General features: G+C 40.2%; 1 protein-coding gene across 1 annotated transcript in view; it reads left to right on the top strand.

Annotated features, from left to right (window-relative positions):
• The window catches only part of CDC5L (cell division cycle 5 like), a 47,551-nt gene extending 35,675 nt beyond the window's left edge, over window positions 1–11,876 (top strand). The window contains exons 15-16 of the mRNA XM_079935714.1: window positions 5,644–5,856; window positions 6,857–11,876. Coding sequence (XP_079791840.1) covers window positions 5,644–5,856; window positions 6,857–6,961 — 318 coding nt within the window. The 3' untranslated portion in view covers window positions 6,962–11,876. The remainder of the gene's footprint in view (window positions 1–5,643; window positions 5,857–6,856) is intronic.
• The last annotated feature ends 10,655 nt before the right edge of the window (window positions 11,877–22,531 follow it).

Below are 22,531 nucleotides of genomic sequence, written 5' to 3'. Positions count from 1 at the left end.
AAAGGGCTTAGAAATATTAATCTGGTTAAACCTGAGTCTGGTTCTTCTCAATTCTGCATATTTTAAACAATAAGTTTTTATACTCTGTTGGACTTTAATGTTTCTGTGTATGAATGTGGGGCGGGGCAGTTGGGGCTGATTTAAGGTAGTTCTGTTCCATACATGCATGTGCGTTTCGTGCTTGAGATTTCTTGGCTAGGAAAAGGCCAGACGTTATAGGTTAGTTTTTTTCCTCCTAAAATGTATCGAGCGGTCATAGGCTGAGCATTTTACAAAGTTCTGTGTGCAGATATCTTCCTTTACGTTTTAACGATCAGATGGCAGATGTAAGATAAGTAAGCTAAAATTGAATATTAAAAGCTGTATTCCATTTCTTCTTTATATTTTTATACTAACTTATATAGCTATTTGATTTTTTTCTGCACTTTAATTTTTTGGTATAATCTATTTCCATATTTGCTTGGAATCTTAGCACAGTATTTGAGCCAGAAGACGTTAATAAAGCTTGAGCTAAATGCAATAAAATTGTTGGCATTAATAAAATTGTTGACATTAGCAACTTTGCAGTTTTAAAATCTTTGGTGTTTTGGGAGTAATAAATGACTCAACTGTGTGAGGTGAGGTAACTCCCAGATAAATGTGCCTTGATGACTAATTAAACAATTTCTGAGCGTATTATGCTGTTATACCAAATTGGAAATTGGATTTCCATGGAGTGCAGTGTATAGCTAACTGAATTATCTTAACCAATAAAAATGATAATTTGTATGACTAATTTAAAAAAGTATGTATTAATTTGAGATTCTGTGCTGTTAAGGTTTTTGGAATGTGTATTCGCATCCACATGTGATTAGAATATCTAATGTTGGTATTCTTGGAACATGTTGAATTATAGTGTAAGGAACTTGATGCAACTAACTTATGGATTTAGTTGTTCACTTTTTACTGGGAATGAGGACTTTTTGGTAGGTCTAGTTAAAACAGCTGACACCTAGCTTCTGTAATGACAGTGGCTGAAACAGGATTCTCCATCCTTATTGCCTATTAGAATCATCTGGGGGCTTTAAAAATACAGTAGTCTGAGACCATTGAAATAAGGGTCTCTGGGTTTATAGCAGCGGTAGACTTTAAAAGCTGTATGGTTAATTTTAAAGTTTAGCTGGGGTTGAATAGCATTAGCTTAAAAAGATGTGCTCCAGTACCGGTTACTTGGTGTGGTGGTCCTCAAGAGGCAAACGGCTCACTTACAAGAAGAAACAGCTGTTTTTCCTTGCTTTAGTCCCAGGAAGGGGATCTCCATCATTTTTAAAATTAAAGTCGGAATTTAAAGGAGGGTTTTAAAGTGTCATCCATAGTCCCTTGGTCCGTTAGAGAGGAGAGCAAAATGGTTAAACTCGTAGTACCTATAATAATTGTAATCAGAGCTGACATTTGTTGACTGCTTACTTTATGTCACTTACTGGGCGGCTAAGGGCTTTTCTGTACATTATCTTAGGGTTCATAGTAACTTTTAGCAATGACTGCCATTTTACTGATGGGGAAAAGGAAATGCAGAGGTTAAATAACCTACGTCAACTCAAAACAGCTGGGTGGCCGTGCTGGGTAGAAAGAGTGACTCACTTCTCCACTCCACTGTGCTGCTGACTTGGCCCAGTATTTCCTGACTCTTAGAAGACAGATCATTGCTGTGGAACTCACTTTGATTTGTTATCTGTGAGAGGAAAATGGCTCTTTTGTAAAGGACATTATTTATTCGTGGATTTAGTCTTCAAGTGCTTTGCAGAGGAATAAAAGCTTATTAACTTTTATAAAATGCTGAAGATAGGAATTGTTTTAAAAGAGCTTCATGTAAATTAATTTTAGATCCATCTTATGTTCTTAAGGCGCACATGCAACGTGTCCCTTCCCTGCCATCGCCTCTGCCCTAGACTTATTTGACTTTGACTTCAATAAAGTAAGCTGGAGATGGATAGGTATGAAGTACTACTTTTCTAGTAGAAGTGTACTTTATATTTTGGGGAACACTGTGTTTCTTGGTGTTCTTACATATTCTAAAAAAAAAAAAAGGCATTGAGATTGACATGTTTGTTTTTAAATCAGACGTAATGCATTGAAGTGCATGTTTCAAAGTTGTTATCTTGGAAAGCTGTATATTTCTTTTGGTGATTATGTTGTTCCTAAATATTTAGAAAAACATCCTATGAACAGCTTTCTTATCAATATTTTGTATTTGACAGTATTTTCCCGTGGGACCATTTCTGCTTATCTCCCCCCCACCGCCACATTTAGTATTTCAGAAAAAATATTGTCACACTGTCTCCCTTGTTACAGGGTGCTCTCAGTTACATTATTATGAATTACAGAGTATCATTTGGGTATCTATTATCCTGAAACTACTTAGTTTTGATTGCTTATAGAAGTCACTTGATGGAATCAGTTTGGAGGGGGGTGGGGGAGGAACAGATAAATACAAAGAAATTAACACATTTAATAATTATCCCTAAGGCTTTGACCTCACAATTTTAAGTGTTGTATGTTGGAAACAAGCATTTGCAGATCATGATGAAGTGATAACATTGTGGGACGTAGAATGTACACCTAGAGAAGGCGTTATGCTAATGGGATTCTGCATCCCACATCTCCCTTCTCAGCCGTCTCTCCTTGGACCCTCTAAGCTGGGGCTTTCTCTGCCCTTCTGCATCAGCTCTAGAGTTTTGTTGAAACCTTCTGCTAATTGTCCCTCTCCAGTTCTCTTTTGAGTTTATACGTTTTAAATTCTTTCCACCTAATTTTATTTTTTATTTTTATTTTTTGTTTGTTTTTGCGGTACGCGGGCCTCTCACTGTTGTGGCCTCTCCCGTTGCGGAGCACAGGCTCCAGACGCACAGGCTCAGCGGCCATGGCTCACGGGCCCAGCCGCTCCGCGGCATGTGGGATCTTCCCGGACCGGGGCACGAACCCGTATCCCCTGCATCAGCAGGCGGACTCTCAACCACTGCGCCACCAGGGAAGCCCCTGAAGGGGTTATGTTTTGATCACAGCTTTGGTGCATTGATTGGATATTATTCAGTTATTAAAAATGTGGTCGATGTGTAATATATAGAAGTGCATTTTTGAGATACAGATGGTGAAGATACATTGCTGTCAGTCCCAGAGTTGTTGCAGATTAATGATGGCAAACGTTATTTTTGGAGGTAAAGGTTAGTTTTCCCCATACTGTGAAATTCAAGCCTTCTTTGAGGTTGAATCATCGGTGATGTTATTATGAATAATTTATTTGGGACTAACCTGTAAAAACTGTTCAAGTGCAGGAGAAGCCCTTCTTAAGCCTAATTTTGTTTTGTTTTGTTAAAATTTATTTATTTAGTTTTGGTTGTGTTGGGTCTTTGTTGCTGCGCATGGGCTTTCTGTAGTTGCGGTGAGCGGGGGCTGCTCTTCCTTGCGGTGCGCGGGGGCTACTCTTCCTTGCGGTGTGCGGGCTTCTCATTGTGGTGGCTTCTCGTTGAGGAACTCTAGGTGCGCGGGCTTCAGTAGTTGTGGCACACGGGCTTAGTTGCTCCGCAACATGTGGGATCTTCCCTGACCAGCGCTCGAACCCGTGTCCCCTGCATTGGCAGGCAGACTCTTAACTACTGTACCACCAGGGAAGCCCTTAAGCCTAATTTTGCATTAAGGTAGTTGAAGTATAAGAAACTCTAATGTATTTTTTTTCTTTCCCATTATGATTTATCATAGGATACTGAATATAGTTCCTTGTGATATACAGTAGGACATTGTTGTTTATCTAATCCCAAACTTGCAGTCCATCCCTCCCTCCCCCGCCGCCCACCCTTGGCAACCACAAGTCTGTTATTTATGTCTGTGAGTCTGTTTCGTAGGTAAGTTCACTTGTGTCATATTTTAGATTACATATATATGTACGTGATCTCATATGGTATCCGTCTTTCTCTTTCTGACTTACTTCACCTAACATGATAATCTCTAGGTCCATCCATGTTGCGCAGATGGCATTATTTCACTCCTTTTTATGGCTGAGTAGTATTCCATTATATATATGTACCACATCTTCTTTATGCATTCATCTGTCCGTGGACATTTAAGTCGTTTGCATGTCTTAGCTTTTGTGGATTGTGCGGCTGTGAACATAGGGGTGCATGCATATTTTTGAATTATAGTTTTGTCTGGATATATGCCCATGAGTGGGATTGCTGGATCATATGGAAACTATTTTTAGATTTTTGAAGAATCTCCATACTGTTTTCCATAGTGCCTGCACCAGTTTATATTCCCACCAACAGTAGGAGGGTTCTCTTTTCTCTACACCCTCTTCAGCATTTGTTATTTGTAGACTTTTTAATGATGGCCATTTTGACCCGTGTGAGGTGGAGTTTTGCTTTGCATTTCTCTGATAATTAGTGATGATGAGCATCTTTTCATGTGCCTATTGGCCATCTCTATGTCTTCTTTGGAGAAATGTCTATTTAGATCTTCTGCCCATTTTTTGATTGGGTTGTTTGTTTTTTTGTTATTGAGTTATATGAGCGTTTGTATATTTTTGGAAATTAAGCCCTTGTCAGTAGCATCATTTGCAAGTAGGTTGTCTTTTCATTTCGTTTATGGTTTCCTTTGCTGAGCAAAAGCTTATAAGTTTGATTTGGTCCTATTTGTTTATTTTTGCTTTTGTTTCTATTGCCGTGGGAGACTGACCTAAGAAAACATTGGTATAATTTATGTCAGAGAATGTTTTGCCTATGTTCTCTTCCATGAGTTTTATGGTGTCATGTCTTATATTTAAGTCTTTAAGCCATTTTGAATTTATTATGGTGTGAGTGTGTGTTCTAACTTCATTCATTTACATGCGGCTGTCCAACTTTCCCAACACCACTTGCTGAAGAGACTATCTTTTCCCCGTTGTATGTTCTTGCCTCCTTTGTCAAAGATTAATTGACCGTGAGTGTGTGGGTTTATTTCTGGGCTCTTTTCTGTTCCACTGATCCATATGTGTGTTTTTGTGCCAGTACCATGCTGTTATTTATTTATTTATTTTTGGCTGCGTTGGGTCTTCATTGCTGCACGCAGGCTTTTCTCTAGTTGCTACGAGTGGAGGCTACTCTTCGTTGTGGTGCACGGGCTTTTTGCAGTGGCTTCTCTTGTTGCGGAGCACAGGCTCTAGGCACGTGGGCTTCAGTAGCTGTGGCTTGTGGGCTCTAGAGTGCAGGCTCAGTAGTTGTGGTGCACAGGCTTAGTTGCTCTGCGGCATGTGGGAATCTTCCCAGATCAGGGCTTGAACCCATGTCCCCTTCATTGGCAGGTGGATTCTTAACCATGGTGCCACCAGGGAAGCCCCCATGCTGTTTTGATTACTGTAGCTTTGTAGTATTGTCCAAAGTCTGAGAGGGTTATGCCTCCTGCTTTGTTCTTTTTCCTCAGGGTTGCTTTGGCAATTTTGGGTCTTTTATGGTTCCATATAAATTTTAGGATTATTTGTTCTAGTTCTGTGAAAAATGTCATGGGTAATTTGATAGAGATTGCATCTAATGTACTTTTGTTTTGAGGTAGTAGATGACCAGTTGTGCCTTTTTAGTCCTGTTATTTAGCCTGCTTTTCTCTTGTGTGCTGATGTGAATCTTCCCCGACCCCCAGATAAACAGGGGTCACATGACGACAGAAGCCAAGAGAGCTGCAAAGATGGAAAAGAAGATGAAAATTTTGCTTGGGGGTTACCAGTCTCGTGCAATGGGGCTCATGAAACAGTTGAATGACTTATGGGACCAAATTGAGCAGGCTTACTTGGAGTTACGCACTTTTGAAGAACTCAAGAAACATGAAGATTCTGCTATTCCCCGGAGGCTAGAGGTAACGTTATTGGCTTGCAGCATTGCTTAGAAAGAGAGCTCCAAAGAATAATCAGGGCTTTCCTCTTTTCCTTTCCTGTGCAGGCTGTCTTTTGCAGTTGACATTGACTGGCTTTTTTTCAATGAGAGCCTAAAGTTTTTGACTTTCTAGTCTAGAATTGCCTGTGTGTAGGTGGATAGACCAGGCCAGTTTTGGATACACAGGCTTTTCCTGTACCAATTTTTTGTCTTGTATATAGATGCACTGTGAAATGGAATAAGTAACCCTTGTGATTCTTTTCCCCCGAAATTTAATTGCATCCCATTCATATAGCTCTCTGAGGTACATTAAACCAGTGTCTTTTTGTTTTGTAATTTAGGATGCTGGGAATATATCAGTAATCCCAGAGCATCAAGTTCCTTTGGCCAGATTTGGTTTAACTTTATTTGCCAAGTGTGCATGATAGCCCCTGCCCAGATAAAGGGCAGCCAGGGCTTATTTAAGTGCATTTGTGGGTATTGATAGGACAATAATAGCTTGTTTATTTGAGATAGCAGCAGAGGTTTTATAACAAGATGGTAGTTGTATGACCAAATCAAAGAATGGCCACAGGACTGGTTTTATCGGGGAGGAGTTTTTTTTTTTTTTTTGCGGTACGCAGGCCTCTCACTGCTGTGGCCTCTCCCGTTGCGGAGCACAGGCTCCGGACGCGCAGGCTCAGCGGCCATGGCTCTCGGGCCCAGCCGCTCCGCGGTATGTGGGATCTTCCCAGACCGGGGCCACGAACCCGTGTCCCCTGCATCGGCAGGCGGACTCTCAACCACTGCACCACTGGGGAAGCCCCAGGACTGGTTTTATAGCAGAAGTAGTTACTATTTTTGTTTCTCTTTGGGGAATACTTACCTCTTGAAAGTGTTGACTTGACTCAGCTGTTTGTAAGATGATAAAGTACCATAAGATATTTTTAATTTTCAGTGTGCTTACATATGAAAAAATAATTTAATGGTTTTTTTTCTTCAAGTGTCTGAAAGAAGATGTTCAGCGACAACAGGAAAGAGAAAAGGAACTTCAGCATAGATATGCTGATTTGCTGCTGGAGAAAGAGACTTTAAAGGCCAAATTCTGAAGCATATTCTCTCACAAGATGAATTAATTGCTGGTGTTCATACCCTGGAAGGCTGATACTGATGTTTATCTTCATTGACAAATTTGCCCACCATCTGTGGTTTTTCAGTTGTTTATTTTAAATGATATCGATCTTACACATTTATGTATAAAGACTTTAACTCCACAGGACATTTTAGGGTTTAAATTATTAAGACGATCATTCTTTTAAAAGTGTCATATTTGCAGATTTTTTTTAGTTTTGGCCTTTAATTTTAAAAGCCTGATTTTAAACTGCTGCCTGTGAGTAAACTCTCGAATAAAAACAAAATATAAAAAATTGAGAATGTAGCCTTTTGTTTGAAGTAATTAGATACTTAGAGTGCCCACAAACCAGGAAATATGTACTCTGTGTCATATTTAATGAGTAACTCTCGGGTGATCAAAATGACAATCCAGTTATCTTAATTTAAATCCTTAAGAGGCAGTCTTTTTGTGGCTTTGTTAGTTTTGACCATTTTTGCATAGGATGGTCATTTCTCTATACCTTGACAAGATAGATTATCTTTTTAATACCTCAGTGTTTTTTTCAGTGTAACTTTAGGGAGTTCTCTTCTCTTCCCAGTTACTTACACAATTCATGGATTAGGACTCAAAAGATTTAATTTTTCTTGACCTGTTATTTTCTTGTAAATACTTTTTTGACAAAGGCATTTTAAAGATTAATTTCAACAGTACTATCAAACTTTATTAAAGCTCCTTGTTTATCTAAACAAGTCAGTCACACAAGTGTAGAATTTGGGGAATGCATAGAGGTGGGAAGATCTAACTTTATAACAATTCATATGGAATCGTTAGTTGGCTGCAGTTCAATATAAGCCAGTAATATGTTGGACTCACCAGAAAGTTTGCTTAATCTTAGACTGCTAGGAATTACGGGGAGGGGATGGAGGGACTCATTGATTCGTCAGATATTTATTGATTATATAGCCAGTGTCTGAGTCCTGGAGATAGAACAGTGACTAAAATAGGCAGAGTTCCTGTTTTGTGGAGTTTACAGTCTCTTGAGAATGATAGACAATGAAAATTCAGGGAAGACGAGCAACTCTTCTTACGCACCAGGCGTTTATTTAAGTTTTGGAGATGAACAGTTATTAAGACAAAGTTCTTGCTCCCATGTAGGTGACATTAGTGGGAGGAATACCAAACATACAGGGAAAAGTATCAGATCGTGAACTTCAGATTTAGTGGAGGGAATTAAAATAGGGTGATGAGAGATAGTGCCTGGGTGGCTGCTGTAGGTTGGATGATCAAAGAGCTCTCTGAGGAGATGTAGTTGGCATCTTAGAAGGAGCCATCCTTGTGAGCTTCAGGGAAGAGCAGTGCCGACAGAGTGAAGAACTAGTACAAAGCCGCTTTGGTGTATTTGAGGAGCAGAAAGGAAGACAGTGTGATTAGAGTGTCAACAATGGCATTTGTATGAGTCCTGGTTGGATAGGGCCATATAGGAAGCTGTCCTAAGGAATTTGGGTCTTATTCTAACTATGATGGCAAGCTGTGAGAAGATTTTAGCAAAGGAATGACACTATCAGATTTATCCTGTGGCTTTACTGTTATGTCTCACCAGGCTGAAGGTAGGGAAGCCAGTTAATGTAGGAGCCTGATGCAGTAATCCAGGCAAACAACAAGAGCGACTCAAACTAGGATAGAGCCAGTCCTGATGGAGACAGGTTGGAAGAATTTGAGCAGTAATAATTCTGTGGTCTCATCTGTAGTCTTTATAAATTTACATTTTCCAGGTATCTAGTCACTTAATTCTAGTACTTTTTTCAATAATTTCACATGTATTTTTAGGAAATACTTTGATCTATGGTTAATGATAATGTTTCTTCTAATAGTTTTATTTAATTTTTATTGCATGTTTTGTTGGCTGAAATGTTAAATAATGACGATGGTGATAGTGGACATTTCTTGTTTTATTTCTCATTTTAATGGGTGTGTCAGTAGTGTTTTACCTATAGGTTGGCTGTTTTGAGTCAGGTATTCTTTTCTTTATCTAGAGAGGAAATACCCTCTATTTTTAGATTTTAAAGAATTTGAATTAGAGATGGCTCTGGAACTTTGTCAGATATACTTTTTGGGTATCCGTTAAGATGATCTTATTTTTTGTGTGTGTTTTTTTCTTCATTTGATTTGTTAATGATGCTTTAATAAATTTTCCAACATCAAACCATCTTTGAACTCCTGGAATCAGGTCAGTTAGTTAAAAAAATTTTTTTTTAAAGATTTACAGTTTACTTGCTTCGTATGTAGACTTGAGTTATAAGGTTTAAAAATAGCCAATCAAATAATATTAATAAAGAGTCACTTTGTTTTTGAAATTTGAAGTAATGCACATACCCATATCCTAAAAAATGACCAAGAATTTCATCGTTTGAACCTGGCAGTCTTTCTGCAATTGTAAACTCATGATTTTGCCTTTTAGCAGTGCAGCTTTAACTGCTAAACAGATGTGCCATCCTTTGTCAGTGTCCTGTAATGCCTCGGGGTTCTTTACCAACACCCTCTGAGAGCAATTTGGGTGGCTGTTGTAACATTCACCTTTATTGTATTCTCTTACAGGCGTTCATTCAGTGGTGGTATACAAACTAGTGTTCAAAAGCACGTTCAAGTTTCAGTAAATTTGGGGCAGAAATTAAATGTGATAAAGAGCCAAAAGAAACCACCACTATGAGTGAGAGCTCTCTTTGAGATTATCAATATTAGAAATAACGGTGGGATAAGAAAAAGTAGCCTCAAAGAAAAAAAATACACTACAGTGACTGTAGACTTATGCTCTCCAACCATGCATCCTCTATCTTTACATTTATTTTCCTGGGAAAATTAGTTTTGAAATATGGGATGTCCTTTGGAATCCATTTCTCCTAAAATGTGACTGCCCTATTGCTACTATAGAATTTGATTTGCTAATATTTTATTTAGGAAAATTGCTTTTTTACATGAGTGAGTTTGGTCTTCTGGGCTATCATCCAAGTTTTGACATAGGGATTTTGCTAGCTCTATAAAGTGAATAGGATAACTGTATATCTTTTTCTGTAGTTATATATAACAGTTAATATAGCAATTATAGCATGGGAGTGATTTGTTCCATGAAGAATTGAAGGACCATGCTTATAAAACTTCTGAGTTCAGACTCCTTTTAGGAAATAACTTTTTGATAACTACTAGTTTCTTTTGTGGCTATTATTAGTATGTTATGTCTTTTTAAGTTTAAGTAACTTTAAAATTTTTTGTTTTAAAATGTATATCTCCTTTTGTGTTTATTATTTACTAAATTTATACTTTTCCAGAAAACTTCTCATTTTGTTGAAATTTAACATTGGATAATTTTAATAGAGAATAAAAAAGTCTCTTTTCTATTAAGCTTGCTACTTCTAAGTCGTAAGAAATTTATCTTAGTTCTACCATTTTTTTCCCTTTGATTAGACTTGCTAAAGGTATCTTTTTTTCCCTTAAAAAAAGAAAACTGTGGATTTATCAATTGTGATTTTGTTCTAAAATGTATTACTTTCTCATTTTATGTTTATTATTTCCTTTGTTTGCTCTAGATTTTTCTCCCTGTACCTTTTTGAGTCTGATACTTTTTGTTTGTATACAGTTGAATACATTGAAGGTTTTTGGTTATTTCTAATTTCAAATATGTTCACATCCGAGCTATGTTAATATGTCTTGTTCTAGTAGTTTATTTTTGTGTCTTAAGTTTTTGGTTCAGTAACTAAGAGTATTTAAGAATTCCTGTGTGGTTGGCCTTTTTTTTTTTCATTTTTTGCTACTTGTAGGATTTTTACCTTGAAAGAAAATATGGCTTATGTGGTTTCTGTTTTTAAGAATTTATTGCGGTTTGGGGGCCTAGCATTTTTTAAGAGTGTTCTATGGGTATTTTAAATGAAAGTTTACTCAATTTGTGTGGGATAGAGGTGAATGTGTATCTATTCAACCACTTTAATTCAATTTTTGTTTTCTTTTTTTTTAATAAACTACCATAGAGTAATAGTATTGTCTTAGAGTCTCCTATTATAGTTATTTCTCTCAATTTCATCTTGTCCGTCTAGCTTTTGCTTTGTATATTTTGATGCTGTTACTTAGTATATAAATACTTGTGTCTGTTAGGTACAATTCATAACGAAGACTTATTAGTCTAAAGTTATTCTTTATCTGCTATTTATGCTTTTTGCCTTGAATTTTACTGTTTTTGATATTAGAATATTTCTCCTCTTTTTTGTTTGTATTTGCTTGACAAATTATCTATCCTCTTATTTTTAACTTTCATATAATTTCTAGTTGTCTCTTAAACAGTGTGTCGTGTTGGATTTTATATTTCAACCCATTTGGAGGGTCTTTGCATTTTAATAGGGAGCTAATCCATTTGCTTTTATGTTAATTACTGACTTTGGTCTTCTGTGATTATGTTTTATGCTTTCTCACTGATTTCTCTCATTTCCTAAATGGACTGTAATTTCCTGGTTTTAATTTTCTTAGTGATTTAGAAAATATACATCCTCAAAAAAAAAAATACATCCTCTTGTAAATTTTACAAATGATTTGTGTTATCATTTAAGGTTCAGGATCCATTCAGGAGAAAGAAATACCAGTAATTTGAACAGGGAAGTTTCAATATGAAGAATTATTAACTAGGTAGCAGGGGATTAACCACTAAGGGGCAGACATCGCTAAAGAATACCTGAATAGCAGATGTAGGGAGCAGCCACTGCTTGTAGACTGAGAGAGTCCCCAAGGAAGGAACAAACTTGAAAGAGCCCTTTCTCCTCTCCCCCCAAGGCTGATACTCAGGTCTCATTGAAGACTGTGGTGTGGCCCACTGGATGGAGAAGTTTGCTGAGGTGCCAGAGTTTAAGGTGGCAGGCAGCGTGTCAGGAAAACTCGCTAGGAAGTCACTTGCTGGGGTGCCTGTGACCCTCGGAGGAAAGGTGCTTCATGAGGTGCCAGCAAAATTCCGGAGAGTGTGTGCTGCTGGCGGAGAACCTCCCGCTGGCAAGAAAGCCACATGCTGACAAGGATGCATTAGGAGCAAGAAGGAGAAGCACCAGCACCGGGAGTGAAGCCCCTTCCACTTGTAGTGCCCCTCCAGTGCCCTTCTGCTGAGAGCGCCTAATAATGTGTCACTGGTAAAGGAGGAATGTTCATAGGTCACAACTCTAGTGTCACCCGGCAGTATCGTTCTTTGTGTCCCCTTTATTCCACATTCGGAGTCAGAAATAAAACCAAGGAGGGGAGTGCAGACAGTATTCTCTCTTTCAAATTTTTAGTTTTATCAGTCATACATGCATATGTTTAGAAAATCAAATTCTGGAATGATGGTGATGGCTGGAATATCTTTTAGATTTTTGAATTTTCTTACTCCCTACATAAAAATGTAACAACTAAAAACCCCTGGACAACACTTTTAAGAACTAGACGACAAGCTATCCGCATGGACTCTAAAATATGAGGGGGTGGGGATAAACCACCAACATGCACAGGACCTGCGTGCTCTCGTGTCTGTGCAGGAAAAATAAAAGGGAGGCAGTGGGGCATCTGACAGACGTAAGAACAGGAGAACCCCAAAGTAGCCAGCCGGTATTCATGGAATGGGTGGTAGCTAAGTTTGAGAACGATGGATAAAATTGGGAAGTGTTCTGCCCACTGGGATAGTGGGTGAGTGAAAAAGGGGAGTAAAAGTCTGAAGACAAATTGGTAACCTTGATGATTGATGTGTTAACATTTTTTAATATAGGTCTAAATATTTCAAAAGTCTGTCTCAAGGCAAGATTTTTTCCTTGCGGGGGAAAAATGCAATAACTTATTATAGATGGGTGTTAAAATTACCAGCTCTAACATATTTGTTAAACTATGTAGAGTTGCACTGTCTAGTAGCCACTAGCCACATGTGACTGTTGAGTACTTGAGATGTGCCTGGTTTAAATCGAGTTGTGCCCTAAGTAACTTTCTGGATTTTGAAGACTTAGTATGGAAAAAACGTAAAATATCTCAATTTTTAAATATTGCTTACAGGTTGAAATGAGAATATTTTTGATATAGTGGGTTAAATAAAACATTATTAGAATTAAGTTCACCTGTTTTTACTTTTTAAAATGCAGCTAGTAGAAAATTTAAAATTACGTGTGTGGCTTGCATTATATTTCTACTGCCAAACACTGTTGTAATTTTTTTGTTATTGATTTATAATTTAATTCCATTGTGGTTTGAGAATATACTCTGGATGATTTCAGTCCTTTTAGATCTATTGAAATTTGTTTTATGGTCTACCATATGGTCTGTTTGGGTGAATGCTCCTTGTTCACTTGAAAATAATGTGTATTTTGCAGGCTGTAATGTTCTGTAAATGCCAGTTAGGTCACATTGATTGGTAGAGCTCAAGTTGCCTATATACTTAGTTGCTTTTTTCTCTCCACTAGTTCTGTGAGTTGCTGAGAGAGATACCGGTAAAATCACCAACTACAGTTGTGGATTTGCATATATGTCTCCTTTTAGTTCTGTCAGCTTTGTTTTTTTTTTTTTACATCTTTATTGGAGTATAATGGCTTTACACTGGTGTGTTAGTTTCTGCTTTACAAGTTGTCGGTTTTTGCTTTTTCCGTTCAGGAGTTTTGTTATTTTCTGCACTCACATTTAGGATTATTATGTCTTCTTGTTGAATTGTCCCTTTTGTCATTGTGAAATGTCCTTTATATCTGGCAACATTTTTTGTCCTGAAGCCTGCTTTATCTGATACTATGTCAATAGGCATCTTTTTCTGTCCTTTTACTTTTGACCTCTCTATCCTTACAATTACGATGGGTTTTATCATGTTGTGGTAGGCATGTCTCTTAAGACTGCTTGATATTCCACAGGTCACTGAGGCTCTGTTCTTTTAAAAACTTATCCTTTTCTCCTCTGTTCCACATCTTGTATAAATCCTACTGCAGTCTTTCAAGTTCACTGATCTTTTTCTTCTGCAGTATCTATTTTTTATTATTCCTTTCCAGTGAAATTTTCATTTCAGATATTTCATTTGTCTTTAGCAGTTCCAGTGTGTTCTTTTTTTTTTTAAATTTTATTTATTTATTTTTGGTTGTATTGGGTCTTCATTGATGCATGGGGGCTTTCTCTAGTTGCGGCTAGCAGGGGCTACTCTTCGTTGCAGTGCGTGGTCTTCTCATTGCGGTGGCTTCTCTTGTTGCGGAGCACGAGCTCTAGGCACGCAGCCTTCAGTAGTTGTGGCACACGGGCTCAGTAGTTGTGGCTCCTGGGCTCTAGAGCGCAGGCTCAGTAGTTGTGGTGCACGGGCTTAGTTGCTCTGCAGCATGTGGGATCTTCCCGGACCAGGGCTCGAACCCATGTCCCCTGCATTGGCAGGCGGACTCCCAGCCACTGCGTCACCAGGGAAGCCCCCACTGTGTTCTTTTTTACATCATTTCTCTAACAGTATTCGTATTTTCCTTTACATTCTTGAGCATAAAGAGCTATGTTTACAATAGCTTTTTATTTTTAATTTTTTAATATATATAATTCTTATTGAAGTATAGTTGATTTACAATATTAGTTTCAGGTGTACAGCATAGTGATTCAATATTATTGTAGTTTATACTCCATTTAAAGTTTATAATAGCTCTTTTTTTGGATTGGAAAATGCATCATTAGTTTATTATTTTTTATTTTTTTATTGGAGTATAGTTGATTTACAATGTTATGTTGATTTCTGCTGTACAACAAAGTGACTCAGTTATACATGTACATATATATATACACACACACTTTTTTTTAAATTCTTTTCCTTTATGGTTTATCCGAAGACGTTGAATGTCCCTGTGCCATACAGTAGGACCTTGTTTCCATCCCTTTTATATGTAATAGTTTGCTATAATAGTTTTTTTTTTTTTTTTTTTTGCGGTACGCGGGCCTCTCACTGTTGTGCCTCTCCCGTTGCGGAGCACAGGCTCCCGACGTGCAGGCTCAGCAGCCATGGCTCATGGGCCCAGCCGCTCCGTGGCATGTGGGATCTTCCCAGACCGGGGCAGGAACCCACGTCCCCTGCATCAGCAGGCAAACTCTCAACCACTGTGCCACCAGTGAAGCCCTATAATAGCTTTTTAAATGTCCTTATCTGCTAATTCCATCATTTGTCATTTCTGGGTCTATTTCTATTGACTGATTTTTCTCTCAGAAGGTCATTTTCCAGTTTTTTGTAGGTCTAGTACCTACAAAGGATGGTATACATTGTTAATGTTACATTGCTGGCTTTTGTGTTCTTTGTATTGGGCTTTATTCTAGCAGGTAGTTAATTTACTTGCAGATTTAAGTAAAATTAATTACTTAAAGTAAAATTAATAAAGTAAAATTACTTAAAGTAAAATTAATAAAGTAAAATTAATGTACTTAATTTACGTTTAATTTACTTTAAAACAATCCTTTGAGGCTTGTTTTGAAGCAGACTATGGCCCCTGCCTGTTTTTGTAAATAAAATTTTATTGGAACACATGAATCCACCTTTTTGATTCATGAATAATTATGGAGGTCCTTTCTACATCTTGGGAGTATATCTTGTACTGGTAACCTTTGAATTCATGGAAAAGCAATTGTCATCCTTTTCCACCAAACATCACTTGATGTTCTGCCCCTGCCCCTCTCCACCACTGAGAACATTTGGCTGAATGTGCTCAAAGATTGTCCTGCTGTAACGAAGTGGCTAAAAAACGGAAGTTGGACCAGATTTTAAAAACGATGCATGTGGCTTGCCTCTAGGAGGTGTATGATGGGTGAATTGGAAGATTAAATGTATAATTTACTCTCTGCTTCCAGAGTAGCCCTTGCAAAGAAACTGAATATCTGAGTGAGAGCAGACTGTTCAAAATATGTGGGTGATGGTTATTTGATTACTCCAAGGAGAACTTCCTGCTCACCAATAAAAAAGGTCAGGTTTGCCAACTGTAGTTTTGTGTTTAAAACTCTTTACCTGAGGGAATTCCCTGGCGGTCCACTGGTTAGTACTCGTTGCTTTCACTGCTGGGTCCCGGGTTTGATTCCTGGTTGGGGAACTAAGATCCCGAAAGCTGCGCAGCCGAATTCAAAACAAAACAAAACAAAAAAACCTCTTTACCTGAGGAAGCAGAGGTCAAGAAAACCTGTTTAGATTTAGGATTTGTGTGCTTTTCTTTCTAGAAGTTTTTAATCTCCATAGATGTGTCCAGTGTCTGCCCCCAGAGTTCAGACTTGGTTCATAAGATCTTGTGGAAGGGGAATGACAGCCACTGGGGTGGCAGGAGCAAGCTGCTTCTCTGCTTGGTGAGTTAGGAGGAGCCCGTGTGAATGAACTGCCTTTGAGTACTTACGGGATTGAGCTCAGAGGGAAGGTGGGGATCTTAGCAGTGATGAGGCTGCAGATGGGAGTAGGCACTAAACTAGAGGGATTTGGGGGCATTTACCCTGCAGAATCTGTCATTTTCAGAAGGAGGGGGAATGGAACTAGAGGGTGGGACTAGGGAGCCTCATGACTTACAGACTCTTGTGTGGAATTATTTTCCCCGTCACCTGTCTGGTTTTATTTTCCGCTCTTGCTTTGATGGTAATCAAGTATTTTGTTCTTGCCTTTAATAAGAATTAGTTCTGAAGTGACAAGCCTGTTATGGTTGGTTAAGGAAGTCGTGGCCTACCTCTTCCAAATTCCCACTGACTCCTCTGTCACCAGGGCTCAAATGCCATCTAGTGGTTGAATGGAGGAGTTGCTTTTAACTGAGGGACCAACAACTGGCCCTTCAAATTTGAAAAATAGAGCATGTTCATTCTCAAGTGTCATCACTATCTTCAAGTGAACTTGCTCTTTCGGAAATACTTATTGTGAACTAGATGAATTCCAAAATAATACTAGGTCCTAAAATCCCTAGCAGTTAATGAGGAAATAATAGCAGTGATTTTGCTTGATGACAAAACCACAGCAGATATGTAAAGGGAAACACCCAAACAAAACCAGTGCTCTCTGAGAAACAGCTTCATCCAACCTGAGACTTAAGTCTCCCTCAATAGACTGAGCTACTATAGGGAACTCCCTGAGTATGGGTGCGGCAGTGAAGATCTGCGTCTCTCTAACTGTGCCTGCGACGTGGCTGTAAGGTACCACAGTGATTGTGGAGCAATTTCATAAGCATCAGGATACATGTGTGTGGCCCTTTCCCAAGTAGTCAGGCACTTATTGCAACTATGCTTCCATTGCTTTAAAAAAAAAAAAAAAGTCTTTGGAACTACGTATCGGGATTGTTTTGAAACCTCCAGTGGTGCTTGGGAAAGATTGACCTGGAGGCAGTTCCTGTAATGGGGCTGGAAAGGAGAGAGGCAAAGGCAGGAAGACTGGTGAGAAGGTATTGATTGCAGGAGTCCAAGAACAGGTGACAAGGTGTGAGCAGTGGAGACAGAAGAGGGTGGATTCAAGAGGCTTTGTGAAGGCAGAACTGAGAAGTGTTGTACTTGGATATGGAGGCAGAAGATGGCTGTGGGTTAGTTGCCTCTGAGAGGGACATTGATGGCACCTCTGACAGGAAGGCGAGGGAGACTGATTTTTGGAGAAAAGATGAAACGTTTGCTTCTGGTGGAAATACCGAGCGGGCATTGGGTCTGGAGGTGAAGAGAGAGATTGTTATTGGAGACCAATCTGTACTTTTTTTTTTTTTAATAATTAAAAAAATTATTTATTTATTTATGGCTGTGTTGGGTCTTCATTGCTGCGCACGGGCTTTCTCTAGTTGCAGCAGGCTGGGCCTACTCGTTGTTGTGCTGCGTGGGCTTCTCATTGTAGCGGCTTCTCTTGCTGCGGAACACGGGCTCTATGCGTGTGAACTTCAGTAGTTGCAGCACGTGGGCTCAGTAGTTGCGGCACGTGGGCCCTAGGGGACGCGGGCTTCAGTAGTTGCGGCACACGGGCTCAGTAGTTGTGGCTTGCGGGCTCTAGAGCGCAGTCTCAGTAGTTGTGGCGCATGGGCTTAGTTGCTTCGCGGCATATGGGATCTTCCCGGACCAGGGCTCGAACCCATGTCCCCTGCATTGGCAGGCGGATTCTTAACCACTGTGCCACCAGGGAAGCCCCCCAGTCTGTACTTACTCATGGAACAAACATCATAAAATAACCTATAATAACACCTTGCATTTAGTAAGCATCTGTCATACTTGGACAATGCTAAACCCCTCTGTACACTAGCTTAATCCTCACAAAATTGAGAGGTATAGGTGCCCTATTTTCCTCATGTTGTAGATGGAGATAAAAAGGTTTGAAAGGGCAGATTATACCAATTTCATCCCGAATTAAGGCTGAATTAAGTGAGCAGTAGTAGGGAACAAGAAGAAATAAGGGAAAACACCAATGTTATTATCAATGAAACTAGAATGGAGGATGGAGCTTAGATTTGTGCTAACAGGTACCCCCCTGACCCTCAGGCCTCAGAGCAGACCCTCTGTGGGCTAGTCTGAATTTGTGGAGCAGATGCATTCACTCAAGACTGCTGCCTCCCACTGGTCTCTCAGGGCTTTGGTCCTATATGTTTGGTCAACTTTGAAAAGGTCTGTTGATCTCTGGTTGCAGCAGGTGAGTTTATAAAGTGGGGCTGAATTCCTAGGAGACAGGCTCCAAGATGATCATTTCAAGAGAAACTAGCCCTCGGCAGGCAGGGGTGGGCTGGGAGTCAGGGCCCTGGCAGCCGCCTGCCAGATGTCCTGAGTGGACTTCAGGAGCATCGAGGCCTAGAGGCTCACTATGTAAAGTGTGGTCTCTGCACCCACATCTTTGGCACCACCTGGCCCTGCTGAATGCGAATCTGCGTTATAACACGACTCTCCGGGTGGCGTGCGTGCACAGTGAAGTTGGGAAGCTCTGTTGGAACTGTCCCCAGGAGCTGCCTTGTACATGAAGGAGAAGCTTGTTTTTCTCCGGGTTGCCCCCGTGCTCGGGAAACCTTGATTAATATTCTCCTCCCTGCAGAGGCCTTCCTGCTCCAAAGGCTGCCAACTGGCCCTTCCTTCGATCACTCGTTATATCAACAATTTGTCCGTTATTTGGGAGCAGGGAGAAAAACCTTCTCAAAACATGCCCTGAAGCTCATGGGGCATATGTGATAACTTACTCAAACCAACCTGATACTTACTTCATTTCCCTGCATAGTCCACTCCAAAGAGTTTTTAAAAAGTAATTTTCTGAAACCTTTGGATAGGCCGTTTGTTTCGCTATAAGACTTTCTCCCCAGAGGGATTTGTGATTATAACTGGAGTGAGAAAACTCTGTTATTAGAAATAATATTTGGTCCTGGAAACCTCTAGAGAACTTGGGTGGAAGGGGGAATGGTAGAAAGGGCAGGGGGAGTTGGGGGCGAGGATGGAGAAGACAAGGGCTCTTGCTGTATCCATAGTTCCTGTGTTTGTACTTTGACAAAGACGCAGACAAATCCAAGGAAAAATAAGGGTTCAGAAAGGTGCTGCTGCTTCTAGAACTGTGCTGTCTGATATGGACAAGAGCTGCATGCAGCTGTTACAACGAACATTTTAATTAATCAAATTTACATAAGTCTAAAGAAATTTACATTCACTCACGCTAGCTGCATATCAAGGGTTCAGTAGCCACATTTCCACCCTCAAGGAAGTTCTGTCGGGCAGTGCTATTCTAGAAAGTCATGTCGGGTGGTAAGGCATGTTGGCTGCTAAGATGTAGTAATTTATTTCTAATGCAAAATTGAACTGCACAAGAAGGGGCCTGAGAGTCTGCTTGGTTTTCACTAGACCTGGGTGGGTAAGTGTGCCTTTTGACTCTGGTGCTTTGAAGGCAGGAAGTAAAAGGGGCATCTGTGCCCATTTCCTCTTGGAATGACAAGGAGCCACGGGCCACATACGGAGCCCAGAGCCAGAAGACCAGTGTTGCTGTCTGCCTTGTGTCACGCTGGACAGATGGTAACACTAGTGATCTCCTTATACAGGGACTGTGTCTGTCCCTGACTGGCCGTGTGCTTGTGTGCTGGAGAGAGTGACTGTGCAATTCTGAATTGCACATGGGCTGAGAAGATGAAAACCTTCATGAATCCTCATTTAGTTAAAGAAAGCAGCAACAACAAAATTAAACAACGTCAACAACAAAACATACACTCCTGCCTCCCTGCACTTCCCATAATGTGCGTATTATTCTCTCTAGAAGAAAACTCAGGGGTGAACATGGCATCAGTGAGCTTCTTAAACTGTATTAAAATATGACATTGTAGAAGTTTAGTGTTGCTTTTGTGATTCAGTTTTAACGGGTCTGAACCAAACCCTGATGCTGGCTGTTTTGCATCACAAAATCTTAGTTTGGCAGTTCAGCAAAATGATATTTTAAAACACAAAGGTATTTGCATTCTTATACAGCTCAGCGTTTTAGGTAGGTAAGAGTTTGTTCATGTAAAATGTGTCTATACATTTCCTGCCTAAAATTCAGGGCACCTTGTCCTGCATTTTTTTCTCTGTCACTAAGGGGAAGCTTTTTTTTCTTTTCTCCCTGTGTATAAGTAAGACAGCGTCTAAGAAATAATCCTATGTCTGTGTTCTGGTCTTTTTTTTTTTTTTGTAATACACATAACACAAAATGTATCATTTCAATCATTTCAAGTGTATAGTTCAGTAGTGTTTAGTATATTCACGTTGTGCAGTATGCAGGGTGAACTTTTTCATTTTGCAAAATCGAAACTCTAAGCCCATTAAACAACTCCCCATCCCCTCCTCCTCCCAGCCCTTGGAAACAGTGATTCCACATTCTGTCTCTATTAATCTGACCACTTAGATGCCTCGTGCAAGTGGAATCCTATAGTATTTGCCTTTTTGTGCCTGGCTAATTTCACTTTGCATAATGTCTTCAAGGTTCATGCATGTCATAGCATGTTGTCAGAATTTCCTTCATTTTTCAAGGCTGAATAATATTCCACCCAGGTATAGTTTTTTGTTTGTTTCTTTTTGTTTAATTTTGAACTTTGTATTGCTTTTCAGTTTCCCGTTTCCGCTGTTACTTTCTACTTTCATGCATTGTGATTAGAGAGTTATCTGTACTCGTCCTGCTTTTTGAAATGTATTTTTTGTTTGTTTTTGTGGTCTTACATCTGGTCCTTTTTTAAATTAATGTACATTGGTCTTTCATAGCATATCTCAACATGTTTCAAACTCACCTGAGATCACATCTTGTAGATGCTGTGAAAAACAGGTACACACTTCTAAGTGACACTGAAGTGGATGAGAGAAGGGATGTCCAAGTCAGGATCGACAGTGAAAGACAAGGTTGGGATTGTGACACAGTCTAAGAGGCCGACATGGTCCAGCCCTGATCTGTGACCACCCAGTTCCCAGTCTTGCACCTGCTTTACCATCTTGAGCCTGGGGTTGTGGAGGTCACCGCGAGAGGACAATGTCCTCCCCACACCCTTTTTTTTTTTTTTTTTTTTGGTGGTACTCGGGCCTCTCACTGTTGTGGCCTCTCCCGTTGTGGAGCACAGGCTCCAGACGCGCAGGCTCAGCGGCCATGGCTCACGGGCCCAGCCGCTCCGCGGCATGTGGGATCTTCCCGGACCGGGGCACGAACCCACGTCCCCTGCATCGGAAGCCGGACTCTCAGCCACTGCACCACCAGGGAAGCCGTCCTCACACCCTTTTAAACAAGCCCTGCAAATACCAATCCATCTGAAAACTTGGACATTTTCCCAAAGCACATAAAAGACAGAGTGATTGTCTACTATATTTGAGTCAATGTGGAGTTTACAGACCCGGTACATTTGAAAAGGTTAGAATATGTCTGTAAACCTTAATTTCCCTACATTTCCTCAAATACGTGATCAGGGCACAAATTACCATGTCCCTGAGCTGGGAAGAAACAGAAGAGCAGCCCTGGGGCTGCCTTCCTACAGGAACATCCCTGTCTTCCTGGGGGATTTATCCTACAACATAAGGGAAATCCATTACACATTGTGTAAGTGAAAAGCTGGGAACACCTAGATGTCCATCAGTTGATTCCATGCATCCTGGCAACACCCATACTGAGAAGTACTGTGCAGCCTTGCACCCTCGGGCGGAGGGGCCTCCCCCGCTCACCCTGCTCCGGGCTGGTCTTCCCTCCATCCTCCTACTGGGCTCTGTCCAAACCCAGCCAGGCCAGTTCCAGCCCACCCTCACCAACTCAGCCCTCCTCTGTCACCCATGGTGCCAACGTGTGCTTGGTCTCTTGTATTTTAGTCCTCCTTCCTGTGTTGTGTCTTTGCTCTTTAGCTAGATCATAAGCTTCTTAAACCGTGTCTTCTGCCCAGAATGAAGACTGCTCCCTCAATCTGTCTGTCTCTGCTTCTCTCTCTGTGTCTCTGTGTGTTTCTCTGTTCCTCTTCTTGTCTCTAGGTGCCTCTGGTCTACAAATACCAGATCCCCACCTCTGGTACCCATACCAGCAGGATGAGCCTTCACTCTGGAAATTATCAGTTCACAACAGGGAGTGGGAAAAGGGGAAGCACTGAGGAGGAACTTCCTGGGAACAGGATCAAGCTCTGTTCTCAGAGTC

The sequence above is a fragment of the Stenella coeruleoalba genome (genome assembly GCF_951394435.1).
Source record: "Stenella coeruleoalba genome assembly, chromosome: 10".
Lineage (NCBI taxonomy): Eukaryota > Metazoa > Chordata > Mammalia > Artiodactyla > Delphinidae > Stenella > Stenella coeruleoalba.
This window is presented reverse-complemented; position numbering and strand designations above follow the sequence as displayed.